Source organism: Henckelia pumila, chromosome 4, assembly GCF_033568475.1.
Source record: "Henckelia pumila isolate YLH828 chromosome 4, ASM3356847v2, whole genome shotgun sequence".
NCBI lineage: Eukaryota > Viridiplantae > Streptophyta > Magnoliopsida > Lamiales > Gesneriaceae > Henckelia > Henckelia pumila.
The window spans coordinates 64,958,385-64,972,449 of NC_133123.1; the positions used below are offsets into that span (position 1 = coordinate 64,958,385).

At 36.4% G+C, this 14,065-nt stretch overlaps 3 protein-coding genes across 5 annotated transcripts; 1 reads left to right on the top strand and 2 right to left on the bottom strand.

Moving 5' to 3' along the window:
* Positions 1–891: 891 nt before the first annotated feature.
* LOC140865434 (epimerase family protein SDR39U1 homolog, chloroplastic-like) lies at positions 892–5,423 on the bottom strand. 2 transcript variants are annotated; one of them, XM_073270084.1, is made up of 13 exons: positions 5,278–5,423; positions 5,022–5,090; positions 4,108–4,183; positions 3,799–3,858; positions 3,156–3,274; positions 2,974–3,018; positions 2,777–2,855; positions 2,353–2,414; positions 2,094–2,196; positions 1,874–1,934; positions 1,687–1,757; positions 1,425–1,564; positions 892–1,256 (listed from the first exon to the last, which is right to left on the bottom strand). In XM_073270084.1, the coding sequence occupies exons 1-13, from the start codon at positions 5,281–5,283 to the stop codon at positions 1,155–1,157; spliced, it is 993 nt and encodes a 330-aa protein (XP_073126185.1). In that variant the 5' UTR covers positions 5,284–5,423; the 3' UTR covers positions 892–1,154. The 2 variants fall into 2 exon arrangements, with proteins under 2 accessions (XP_073126185.1, XP_073126184.1); XM_073270083.1 differs by having other exon boundaries at positions 5,206–5,418.
* A 637-nt stretch (positions 5,424–6,060) lies between these two features.
* Positions 6,061–6,512, top strand: LOC140867268 (small ribosomal subunit protein bTHXm). The gene has a single exon (XM_073272341.1). The coding sequence runs from the start codon at positions 6,160–6,162 to the stop codon at positions 6,427–6,429; it is 270 nt and encodes an 89-aa protein (XP_073128442.1). The 5' UTR covers positions 6,061–6,159; the 3' UTR covers positions 6,430–6,512.
* A 1,140-nt stretch (positions 6,513–7,652) lies between these two features.
* On the bottom strand, positions 7,653–12,833 carry LOC140865117 (NADH dehydrogenase [ubiquinone] 1 beta subcomplex subunit 9). Of its 2 annotated transcripts, none has more exons than XM_073269632.1 (6): positions 12,623–12,833; positions 12,438–12,479; positions 11,946–12,027; positions 11,359–11,414; positions 8,274–8,347; positions 7,653–7,842 (listed from the first exon to the last, which is right to left on the bottom strand). In XM_073269632.1, exons 1-5 carry the CDS (start codon positions 12,749–12,751, stop codon positions 8,306–8,308), a joined length of 351 nt encoding a protein of 116 aa, XP_073125733.1. In that variant the 5' UTR covers positions 12,752–12,833; the 3' UTR covers positions 7,653–7,842; positions 8,274–8,305. The 2 variants fall into 2 exon arrangements, with proteins under 2 accessions (XP_073125733.1, XP_073125734.1); XM_073269633.1 differs by having other exon boundaries at positions 7,653–7,950.
* Between the last annotated feature and the right edge of the window lie 1,232 nt (positions 12,834–14,065).

The following is a 14,065-nucleotide window of genomic DNA, read 5'->3' on the forward strand; positions in this document are numbered from 1 at the left end:
ATGTCTCTACGCTCCTGTCGTTTCATTCATGGGCATGAGAGGGGTGTGTTGGTATGTTAATTGTGTCCCACATTGGTTGGGTAAATATCTTAGGAGTTTAATATATATATATATATATATATATATATATACTTGGACAACCCTCTCCTTTGAGCTAACTTTTGGGGATGAGTGGGTAAATATCTTGAGAGTTTAATATATAGACTTGGACAACTCTCTCCCTTGAGCTAACTTTTGGGGTTGAGTTAGGTTCAAGTTCAATTTTTAATATCGTATCAAAGCCCAGACTGACCTTTATGCGTTGGACTGTCCATAATTGGGACGTCCGTAGCTGGGCCAATCGTTAATATCTTCACGCTCCAAATGTTCATTCCTGGGCGTGTGCATTGAAATATGTTCCACATCGGTTGGATAGAGTTACCGGGAGTTCAATATATGTTCTTGGACAACCCTCCCCCCTTGGGCTAACTTCTGGGTTGAGTTAGGTCGAAGTCCCATTTTTTAACATGAACTGAAATACTTGCTTATGGTCTAGGCGACACCTAGACGCTAGAAGATTGCCATACACCATCTCGATTCATAGATAAGTTAGGTTCAAGTCTCATTTCTTAACATGAAATAAAATACTTGCTTAAAGATTGCCATACACCATCCCCAATTCATTGAAAAAAATATCTCTTGGCATTGTAACATTAATCAGTTTCCCAGATTGCTCAAAAATCCACCTAGACAGTCGCCTATATTAATACATAATATATATTTTTATTTTTAAAATTTTAATTTTTTTAAAGATTATTTAACCTATTTGTCTATCACCTTGTATCGGATGAAGATAAATAACATGCCATAGATTTTGAATTTAAATTTATAAAAGATAAATTGTTGGAAAAATATTACAATGAATGAGAAAAATTTACAACACGGGTTTTTTAATGGAGAAAGAAACAAAATCAGGACTTTTAAGAATGCTCTATGCAAATAAAATACATCAGATTTTGTAAACTGAGTTCATTATACATCATCGGTATCTGAAGGACATAAGTGGATTAACGAATAGGAAAAACGATTCAAAAATAGTGTATCGAGATGGAGAGCTCCAAGGAAGAACGAAAAATCATCGGTGTGCTGAATAGATTTCGACATCGATCTTTTTCTCAAGACATGATGGCTCTTAGAGCATCTTTGACATAAGGGTATTTGAAAGGAAAACCCAATTCCTTTGCCTTCTTCGGAACCACCTTTTGTCCTTCAAGAACCTGCAAGGAGTCACTCGGAATGTATCATCTATATGTCTGAATTATTTTCATACAGTTGAGGTACGGTATTTATTCGCATACAGAGCTTGAATCGTTAGATCATTTTTACTTGGAACCAGTACAGGAAGATTGATGTAAGCATTACAAGGACTAAATTATCTTACTCACCACACAAGCACCTTCTCCAAGAACAGCTTTAAGTGCAATGTCGGGTACAGGAAGCCACGAGGGTCGTCCCAGGACAGATCCCAGAACACTGCACATCTCTGAAAGGCGAACTGGATTTGGCGCTGTGCAGTTGATAACACCTAGTATTTGAGGATGTAAACTGTTTATCCAAGAACAAGCAAAATGGCACAAGAAGAAATTTGCAGGAACGATTAACATTGCATTTGCAGTTCAAACAAATGCAAACTTAATAAAATTTCACCTCTGTAAGAAGGGTTGGATAGTGCTTCATATATTAAATTTACCATATCATCAACATGAATCCAGGAAAACCTGTTTGCATAAACTAATATAACTTGTCTGATTCTGATTGAAACAGGAATGGAGAAATTATCCATTCCAAAATTGTTCTGTAAAATTATATAAAAGATGTGAGAGTTCAACAGTACCATTGACTTCCAGAGCCCAGAGGTCCACCAGCAAACATCATAAAAAGAGGTATCATTTTAGCTGCAGAGAGTCAAAAGGAGTCAACGTGGTATTATTAACTGCTTTAAAATTAACGAGGATTTTTAAAGAATGAAATGTAAAGGGTCGGGATTTGTTTCAACCCGGTCACTTCGAAAGTTTTTCCTTTTAACAAAAGGTCTCAAGGATGATAGATTGTACCCAAAGCACCACCCTCTTTCCCAAGTACAATGCCGGTTCTTGTCTGCACTAGTCTAACATCTTTATGAACTCTCAAAGCAGCAGCTTCCCATTCTCTACAAACCTTATTAACCATACAAAATTTTCATCTGAGATGATATATGTAGATGACACGCAATACTTGATATGTAAAAATGGAAAAAAAAAAATCAGTTTAGAAGTGGTTGAAACATCAGACTCTGAAATGCTGTCCTCATAAATAAATGTTAACATCAGTTACCTCTGCCAGGTAGTCGTTTCCTGAAGGACTTTGCTCATCAAATACACGTGTTTCGCTGGTGCCTAATTTTAGCATCAGGAAGAAAATTTCACTGCGCGCTTAATACACAACTAATGAATTTACACATTCCTGAACGATAATGGACAGGAACAGATGAACAAAAGCATGAGGGCGAAGAGGGGAGGACTAGGGAGATAGCCTCCTCTTAAACAAAGCAAAATGAAATTTTGTGTAATTTCTCTAAATTTGCCCCTGAATTGTGATGAATTTGCCCGCCCACTCCAAAATCAGAAGGAGCATGTCATTGCTTTAACAAAATAATATCATTTCTTGATTACATGTAACTTCAATAGGATAAAATAAATCCTACAAATTGCCTACTAAGGAATAAGAAAGCAGCAAAAATTCATGTCGGCACACATACCATAGAATCCAACAGCAGTTGAACTGATCAAAACCTTGGGACGTAATTCATCAGGTGAATTGTTTATTAACTCTACGACCTGTATAGTTCCATGTATTCCGAATATTAGCACATTGAAAAATATCAATATCATCCCTTCAACACAATATAGTTTAGAACTTAAGGAAGAAACTTGAAAAGGGATGCATGAGGAAAACCTTTGCAGTGACTTTAACCCTGCTGTTCTTGATGTCTTTCTTGATCTGAAAACATTGCATTTCAAGATTATTTCAAATACGAAGTACAGGGCTTATCTAAAAGCATCATACTCTTTAAAATTTAAAGATATGATTCCATGAAAAGAAAGATATAATAAATCTCAATAAATTTTGTAATGTACCTCAGGAGACCATCTCTGGCTTATAGGCGTCCCAGCCAAATTTACAACTGCCATTGATCCTTGAATGTAGTTTTTCCACTCTTGCTCCTCTGCTATTTCAATTCTTGGAAAATCCTCGACTGCAACATACAAAGAAATTTTCAATAGAAGAGCGAGAGAAATTTGAGTTTGTATCCGCAAGAAGAGAAAGAACTCGGAATAGAAAAAGAAATGAGAGGACGAAAGGAAAGAAATAATATATTGAACTCTTTTATCAAGAAAGTATTATTGATCGAAAGCAACAAGTACATAAAAGTGTTGTGAAAAGTGGGGGAGATTGAAGAACAGATGTTCTACAAGTTGGGTGAGATAATTGATTCTCTGTTTTGAGAAGTCTCCATTTTACTTGGATGCAGACCAGAGACAAAAAAAAGTTGTTCATTAACTCATTATACGGAGAATGAAATAACAACGGAAGAGTGTCTTAAGCATTTTTTTATATTCTCTGCTCTCATTTTCTCCCCAGGAGTTTTTTCGAGGGAAAAAAGAGCACATATGACTGAGCTTTCAACCAATTTTTAAGCTCCACCTCACATTAAAGAGTTATCAGCATATAAAGACAGATAAGAGAACTTCTTTAACTACTAGATAATTACCTTCTTACCCGGGAAAATTGACAGTGCCTTTGGCCTAGATCTCGTCAAGACCCTCACACGATGATTGTCTAATAAACAGATAAGACAAAACACTGAATCAATAAAAGTGAGCTGTGTGAATGAAATGCAATCCGTAAGAATTTAATTTAGAGCAGATAAAATTTCAAGGTATCACACACATAGATGTGTTTTTAAAAACATATATTTAGTTATCAATTCAATTTCCAATTTCTTCCGTGTATAGGATAAGCATTTGTCGAGTTTGTGTTGTTTTCCAGCTCAGAGATCATGGTGAAATGAATATGGGATGAGTATACCTGCATGCAATCTTTGCACCAATCTTTTACCAATAAATCCTGTGGCTCCAGTTATTGAAACAATCATTTCATTTTGCTGCCACAAAGGGGAAAAAAGGACATGTAAAATCTGCCCAGATAAAGGAAAGGAATATTGTACACATAACTTAAGGGCTAGAAGGTACAACCCTGGATTGCTTAAATGTCAATCCAATACAATTACTTAACAGATAACTTCCCAGAAGACTCCTTTTTCTTGAAAATTGTAACATTTTTGGCATAATAGGTCTGGGGGAGAGAATTGTATCAGTAAATCAAAATATGAAACTAAGAATGACGAGAAGTTCTAGTATTTGGGATGTTAATAGTGAGTTGCATCTTTAGCACATGTATAACACCGTGCAAAGAGACTATAATGCTACACTTCAGTATGGAACATATGAAAACACTTGTAGTTATAAGGGAACTCAAGCACCAAAATTTTGGCTTTTGATTTGATAGGATGTGCTGGAAGGAATTTGGAGGACACACAAATGAAGCAAGAGTGAACTCATTTCACAAATGTTCTTCATTGCATTTCAAACATTCAACTGTTAGAAATCTAATTTCCAGCTCAGTAGAGATAATGCCATACATGAAAACCATTTGCTGCCAATTCTGAATGGCATCTAAAGGAAAATAACATCTCCACCTGAAAATAGTTTACTGGTTTTCTAGGTGGGATAACAGTGAACACGTAAAATAAGCAGCTCAAGCATCAGTTATTCCTCTACCTTCTCTGAATCAATAATTCAAAATTCTCGGCGAAGCTACGAACCTAGAACAACATTTATCAACAAAGGATGATAGGAAAGACCGACACATTTCACATTTTAGCAAATGAATTGTCTAAACGAGCAAAAAGAAAATGGGTAATTGAATTCCAACGACATTACCTTCTGAGACTTCCCAGAATCATTCCCTCTGCTGGCACATAAAATTCTCACCTTCTTAAACCTGCACATCTACAAAAACAAAAGAAAGAAACAAGAATACCAAATGACAATCAAGTACTTAAAACTGAATGATTCACACAAAAGACCAAACTTTTTCATAGATATTAGAAATTAATTAGCATACTGAAAATGTTCGAGGGAAGTCGAGTGCGAGAGAAATGGAGTTCGCCCATGAAATGGCTGTGGATCCACTTACTTCCATCAAGAAAGCTTGACTGACACACACTTTGTTAGAATCACGAGAGAATGAGAGGAGCTAGCGCTATGAAAACCGGCCCCTCTGTTTTTATCCAAGAAAATCGAAGGAAATGTGTGTGATGTATATGGCGCAAATACACATCATCCCAAGTTTCTTTTTCCATCACTATTTTTTTGTCTGTTGAGTAACATATATTGACTTTGAGAAAAGAAATTACACGTTTCACGACAAATTTAATACAAAAATTTTATTTGTAAAAATATTAAAATGTATTTATATAATTGTTACGTAAATATCAATATACACAATATTGAATATATTTTTAGTATTATTTTAATTTTAATGCAAACCCTTCTTTTTATTAGATGGTACATGTTTTTAATTTGATACTTGATTTCAAATCTAGATTTATGTGTTATATTTATGATACCACGTCACAAGTAGAGTGAAACATATAATAATAAATTGTTAATACTTTCGGATCACAAGTGAGATGGCAATCGAACGTCATTTTTATTTCTTACACACATAAAAATATAATAATAGAAGCTAATAAAATTGAATTTATTTTGAAATATCTTTATGAATGAAAAATGAAAGAAAACCATGCGTAATTTCCTCATGTGCAACGAAATAATCTAGGAATAAAGTAGTTAATGGGTTTGTTTAAGAAAAATGAAATGAAAACAGTCCCGAATGTAATTCCCAAAACCTTAGGGGTCCAAAGTGAAATATCAAAGCACGCCCACGATTATATCAGATAAAACCCCAGCTGTCGAAACAATTAACGAGCACTCCCTTACTTCATAGGGTTTTAAGAATTTAGGGAAAACGAATCACAGATTAGTCAATCAATCAACCAACCAACCTCGCCGCAAAATGAGCGTGATTCGATGGTGCAGCGCGGCGGCCAGGCGGATTACGGCAGCCGCGGAAAACCGGGCGGCATTTTCATCTCTCGCTGCGGCGTCGACTGCATCAGCGCCGATCCTGTGCGGGCGTGGGGATAAGAAGACGAAGAAAGGGAAGAGATTTAAAGGATCGTACGGGAACTCGAGACCCAAAAAGGAGAAGAAAATCGAGAGGATCAAGGATAAGATCGAAGTGCCCAGGTCCACTCCATGGCCTCTTCCTTTTAAACTCATATAAATCTTTTTTTTTTCTACTTTGTAATCCCAATTCTGAGGCTACTGCTTATTTCTCAGTGAAATTCAATTTCGAATGTTTCAGCATTCTGTTTAGTTTAAACATTTTGTTGTGTAAATGATCAAATTATTCAATACAACCATATCTTCCAGAAAACCAAGAATGAAGAATGTTCAATTTAATCATAAAAGCCTAAAATTATGATTCCTTTAAAAAGACAGTTTTTTTGGAAATTGTATCAAGATTTTGAAGGCCATAATACTTAAGGAGGAAAATTGTCGAAAAATTCCAGAGCGATCTTATGCAACATTGATGTGGATCAGAAACTTCTTGTGGGTTCAGATCAACATGAAATCGGGAACATTTTAGTTGCAACATTAGTAGGAAGAATGATGATTATATTTTGTGACAATGTTTTTTATATCGTTTGCAACGGAGAAGCAAAATTTGCCTATGCATCTTATAATTGCATCCACCGGTGAGCAGGGGTGTTCATCGGTCGGTTCGGTCCGGTTTTCGGTTTTTTATTTCGGTTTTTTCGGTTTTCGAAATATATAATCCGATATCCGAACCGTTTTAATTCGGTTCGGTTTGGTTTTTTACTAAATCGGTTTGGTTATTTCGGTCGGTTATTTCGGTTTTGATATAATTATTTTAATTAATATTATAAATATATTTTAAAATATAATATGTTATCTTTTAAATGATTTTTTTGTAAAATATTTAAATTCAAAATCTAAATGACTTAAATAAACAACAATCAACTAAAAATTATTTAAAATGATTCTTTATTCATTAGATATCATCTCATAAAATATATAATATAAACAATTATATAAATAAAATTATTAATTTAATAAAATTTCGGTTTTTTCGGTCGGTTCGGTTTTGAAATATATAATCCGAAACCGAACCAAATAAATTTCGATTTTAACATTTATATCCGAATTTCAAATTTCGGTTCGGTGTTTGGTTTTTCCGATTTGGATTTTCGATTTTTTCGGTTTTATCCGAAGTTTGAACACCCCTACCCGAAAGTAATAGTTTGGTTTGGCAGCTGATAAAAAAAATAATAATAATAACACAACAAAATTTACCCTATGTTAGTTTCAAATACATTGAACATACGCTGTTCACGGGCACATGCCCCGGGTTTTACCATGTTATTGGAATCAATCCGACTGCCTGATTATTATGTAAAGACGACACAATGAGACTGTATCAAATATCCATCAAGCTCAGAACTCGACCATTTTCATTGACAAACTACTGATTTTGAGAGTGAAAATGCTTGGTACATCAAACAAATTAAAGATCAACATTTTCGATCCGGAAGGTCTGAAATATACTTAACTTGAAACAAACAGAAACTAGATTGATAGCAATCTGCTCCCTTGTAAAATGCACCTTGTCAATCTGTGTATTCAGAAAGAAAGATGAAAATTATGGAAACACGGTAAACTAAGCTTAAATGCAATCGCAAGCAATGTTGAGGTACCCTGCTAATTCTTGCTACCCTTCAATCTGCAAAACATATCATATTTTCCGTAAAATGTATTTTGTTACAAGATATTTTGGCAAAAGATAAATTTTATAAATCGATACTTCACCAAATAAAGTTTTAGCACATATGTAATATGTTGTTCATTACCTCAACTTGAAACAGCTGAATTATCTTTTACATAATTATCATATTAATCGCAAAAATTAGTAAAATGAAAGAAATTTTTATTTTTCATTGAGGTGACGAGTAGTCTTAGAATTATATAATTGGCCACCCAAAATGATTTTCACGAGCCGCACACACAAAGAAACAGTAGGAGAATAACTGACAGCAGAGCGCTAACCTTTTATTTATTTCCAGGGAAGAGGTTGTGGATTAATCATTATCTTCCCGGCCATAGTCATAAATAATCTCAATCTGTAGCAATGAGACGTTGTAAGTTGAAATTAAGATGGAAGTATTATCGCTTGGAGCCCATAGTGAAACACCGAGATAAAACAACTACTTGCACTTCTCGGTAATGGTTTTACAGGAAACAAGGCTTCATAATCGAGTATTTCAATTTTGAAAAAAATTCAATCAAATAAAGATTAATATATCAAGGTTTGAAATATATGAAGGATAGTTCTAGGGACAGCAACCATCACCCACCCTCCCACTCTCCAAACAATCCATTGGTTGCCCTGATTTCATGACTAAGAGACAATTCACCTATGCTCTTAATCCCTAAACCATAGACTTATACCGGATGTACAAATATTTTTATACATGCAGAATATTGGAAACACTAATTCTCATTCCTTTTATTACCATAGTAATAACTAATAAACACAAAGGTAGTAAAAATCTAACGATCAAACTGCTGAGAATAGGAACTCGCTTAAATGAAAGGGATTGTAGGTAATTCATTTTTTCATATTATCTGACCACACAAAAAAGGCAAGATAGTGTAACATTCCCAACAAACAAAGAGAAAACCAAGTCCAAGATGGACACAAAAATTTGACCTACTTGTTTAATTTAATGGTTCATACTCAATTTTCGGAAACCATTTTACTCCAGTGCCAAAGAGTAACAAGAAGAGAGGAGATCAGATTGATGCAAACAGTCGTATAAAGATAAAAGGTACACTCCAATGTTTGCAAAGAGAGCGATTCGTGAGTTTCTGAGGAACCCTGATACAACCACACTTTTTATATAATAATAAAAAGATGAACAAACTGGAAACAGAGAAGATAGCCCAGAGAAATCTCTGTCCCTAGCCAAGCTAGTCCCTAGCACAAGCTAGTTAATATTCACTCTTAAGAAAACTGAACTGAAATCTTCCCAACTCACGTTCCTCGCATATTTATTTCATACACTCTTTCTAGACTCTTCTAAGCCTGTTGGGCTATTTAGATCTAGGCCCAGGTCCGTAACAATACCACCGTCTTCAAAATCAGCCTTGTCCTCAAGGCTGAGTCTTGAAACTTGATCTTCCATGAATCTTGCTTCCCTCCAGCCAACATCAAAGACAATAACCTCAAAACCAAGATCGAAGAACTCATTGTTAAATTCCTGCAACTTTGAGTAAAAATCACGAAGCTTATTCTTTCCAAAATGCGCTTTGTCGACAATAAATCTGCTAGAGAAATCACTCAACTCCACCTTCTTAGAGTCTTGAGTGGTCATTCCACCACAACCCTTCCTCCCCGCCTTTCCTGTATTGGACTTCATGATCACAAAATTAGCGTCTCTGAGTCCTCTTTCGCTCCCGAGAGCAGCATTGAATCTAAAAAGAAATCCAGCAGCTCTGAGTGATAGCTTCCTTTTATCAGTTTCATCCTCTTGGCGTTTGACCCTTCTTCCTAAAATCTGCCCTGGTTCATAATTATTAGCCATATCAATCTCCAAATCTAAGGGAGATTCTTGCCCAAACAGCCATCTAACTCTTATCTAGTGCACAATTGATGCAGTCACCTCATCCAAACATAACGTCCAAGCAATTATTAGCGTGAAATCCACCCCTTTCACTCTAAAAACTCTTCTATCCATTGTAATTGTACAAGCTCCTATTTCCAGGCCTTTACACACTTCAATCACCCTATCATGAAACACATCTCCTACCCATATTTCAACCATGTCCTTTTTAAGGAGCAGCGGGCCCAACTCCTTTGATAAGGATGTAGGGCTGCCATCACTGTCCTCCCATACCAAAAGTGCATATCCACTAATCATATCAAAGGATCTCAGATTATTAAGTTGAAACCTCCCTTTCACTCGATCCAAAAGTTGATGTATGATCGTCAATTTCCAATCTTCGGCCCTTTTAAATCTTGACTCTGCCTTCCTATTCTCCTTCCGCTTCCTTATAGGCTGTTGGCTATCGGCTTCATTGAAGCCTTTGCCCCGCCCTTTCTTTTCTCCAATTTCTTTAGGTGTTAGCAATTGGCTTACTCGGATGCTTGTTCCCGCCTTACTTTCGTGGAGAAACATCAAGCGCGACACCCCTTGCTCGTTCTTCCATTCTCGATCTGCGCCTCGGCTGATAAATGGATGCACATCGCCCTGAACTGAGTGTTTTTTAATAGATCGGGCCCATTCCATGGCCCAGCTATTAATCTCTTTGTATACTGGCCTTTTTGCATTCAGCCCACCCTTATTAGGGTTGCCCTTAAACACCAGGACTATGCATGGTAATTTAGCCCAAGCCCACTCGATTGTTTGAGTCTCCAACCCTTCGCTTTGAAGCTTTGGATTCCTCCGCCATGTCTTCCAATCGGCGATTCCTTTGCATTGTTCTATTGCCTTATCTGGATCCTTCTTTTTTTTAACCCATTGGAACCGACGATGCGTCGCATTTTCTCTAACCCTTTCTTTCTTCCCGTGAAACCAAGGATGGGCGGGATCCTCCGCACAACTGAACGTGATTTCCCGGTGATTGATCGGAGAACCAATGGTCAGTTCAGAGTATGGTTCAGCTTCAATGCCAAGCGTTTCGTCTGATGAGAATTCACCTTTTTCCTTAACTCTCTTGCAGTGTTCGATCGTGAGTTTCTGTGGTTGCCATTTCTTCTCTCCCAAATTATCCGGCAGGCCGGACCAATTGATACAACCACACTTTTTATATAATAATAAAAAGATGAACAAACTGGAAATAGAGAAGATAACCCAGAGAAATCTCTGTCCCTAGCCAAGCTAGTGCCTAGCACAAGCTAGTTAATATTCACTCTAAGAAAACTGAACTGAAATCTTCCCAACACACGTTCCTCACATATTTATTTCATACACTCTTTCTAGACTCTTCTAAGACTATTGGGCTATTTAGATCTAGGCCCAGGTCCGTAACAAACCCATAACGTAAAAACAGAAACAGTGGGTCCTATAGAGCAATGGAATACTTAAACAGTTGATTCAAGAACATAAGCAATAAGGTTTTAATAAATTACCCCAGAAGGTGGCGTGGGGTTCCGGCAAAATTTGCTGCCGCCAGGAGCCCATGGAACTGTTGACATAAAAATGTAGTAAGCCAAAATATAAATAATAATCCATGATCAGAAGGTACAATTCCTTCAAGCAGTAAGTACTTCTCCATTTGAATGCAAAACTACTCGAAATCAAATTCCGAAGAGAAAAAAACATAAGAGCAAGAAAAGTTCGAGAAATAGAAGCATGCTTCAACACATTAAACTTGCAGAAGATTAAAAAGGTAAATCTACATCTCCTTGCATGAATCCACATATCTGCCTGTCGCATACGTTTAATGTACTTGAAGCAAGATTAAACACGATTGTTAAGTGCTCAGTTACTTAACCTATTTATGTCTTCAAATCTGAAGACAGAAAATACAAACACCAAAACTCTTATTCTCAAACCTTAAAAGATAAATTCTTACGTACAAAACTAGCAAATTGGTGTAGTTTCCTTAAAGATCCAAATTTCTTGTTCTCCTCATCAGTCTGACTTCCTTTTGTCTTTGTCTAATAGTGAGAAGCAATTCATTATATAATGAATTAAATGCTAACCTAAAACTTACCGATGTACGGGTCAGGGTGCCGCCATTTATTGTATGTTGCTTCACCAGCAGTGATCATTCTATCGATGTGTTCAATATCTTCCTGAAGACCCCGGGCACGGGCACCCAACAACAAGAAAAAAAAGTCAACATAATGCAATTAACATCATTTCAGTTCTTCAGCAATCTCACCTAAAAAAAACTCTATCAGCAAGATTACTTGACAGAATCATCAATGCAATGGTGAAACCCCCGATAAATTTAAAAGATCATAAAAATGCACATTTTAATCATGAAACACAATGTTCAAACCCAAGTATGTCTCATATGTCACTATTACCAAAATTTCTTTACATTGACCTAAAAACGAAACCTAGCGGAACCAACAATTTGAAATCAATCAAACGCCTAGCCAGTTTGCCGAGTGATAATATTGTGAAATGTATACCGATCATTAAAAGAATGAAATCAGCACCGAAAGCAACCAAATTCGATCAGAGAAGAGAAACAAACCACTTGTCTGTTAGCTTCAAATTTCTCTCTCAGGGCGTCAGCCTGGTAAGACAACCAAAAACAGAGGAAAACCTCTCAATCTTGACGGGAATTAGGTTTGTTGCAAATATTCAAACAGCATCCCACCAATTCAAAGCGTAGATCAAATATACGAATCAAAGCTGGAACAAGAAATGGATTGTTACATCAGGGTAAAAGAGATGGCGATTGACAGCCCAATTGAGAGTATCCTTGAGTGCTCGCCGGTAGAGGATCCTCACTCTTTCCTTCTGCGCCGCTCGCCGGGCAAGATAAGACGTCGCAGCCAAGCTCATTTTTCCTCAATCTGTTCTATCTGTGATCTACAATGGGGGTTTCGTCGCAGTTGGAATGGTGGGTTTGTTTTTCTCTGATACGACGTCGCTTCTGTCGTGAACCTTTTTCCACTGTAACGATGATTGGGCCCCTGATACAATTGACCTAGATTTAGGTAGTGTTATTAGTGGGCTAACGCCAACATTTCATACAAAAAATAATAATAATAATAATAATATTGAGTCACCCAAATTATTCAATAGATAAATCAGTCTTGACTACATCAATCAACCACAAAGGACATGGTCCTTCAACTCACGTCATGGGTGAAAGATTAGATAAAACAAATTACGCAAGACAATGCACCACTTTATTTGCATCTGTACTTACCATGTTCCAACAAAGCTAATATGTTCGAAACAAGGCTGCCTTCAGGGCCAAGATTTTTCAAAGTTGAGGTCACTACTTGGACGTATAAAGAAGAATCCGAGTAAATTCGAATCAATTTAAACTCACCTTGAGTAGCAAGTAGCATACCAAAATAAATAGCACTGAGTTCCGAAGCTGAGGTCACTGGTTGGACGGCTAAAGAAGAATCCGAGTAAATTCGAACCAAATTAAACTCACTTTGAGTAGCGAGAACCATACCAAAATAAATAGCATTGAGTTTTGCAGCTACAACCAATCCAGGGTGACGAATTTCTCTTGCTGAAACTGCACAAACCGAGCCAAGATGATTTCGAATCACAGCACCCACATTAAACACAATCACTTAGCTTATTATACCCTGCATCCACGTCAAGTCCAAAGACTTCCAAAAGAGGCTTTTTCTCTTTTAGATGATTACATCAATCTATTACAAAAATTGTGTCCCTAGCTTTCCGAAATTCATCCAAGTAAGACCTCACTCATTCAACCTTAATCGAGAAATGTTGCTTATGATGCTCACGTTTAAAACGACATAACTATTTCAATATAGCCAAGTATACATCACATAAAACTCAAACTCTTTATTTGAAAAGGTATCCCTTAACGAGTGGGAACAATCAACCAACATACAACACTTCTTTAAGCATGACCAAAAATCAGTGCACTTCCATGCCTTGCGCACCGGTGGGTAGAAAATTAAGTTTTAACCTTTAATCTAAATTGTTTTTATGTCGAACTACTATTATGACATCAATTAAGTACATGATTTTATTTTCATATTTTTCATTGATTAATTTAAAAAAAACATTATATTTTTTTAAACTTGGATTATGATAAATGATTATCAACTCAAAGCAATCAGAGTTGTTTTGGGTATGGGTACACGCGTGGGGTTCCACGTGTAC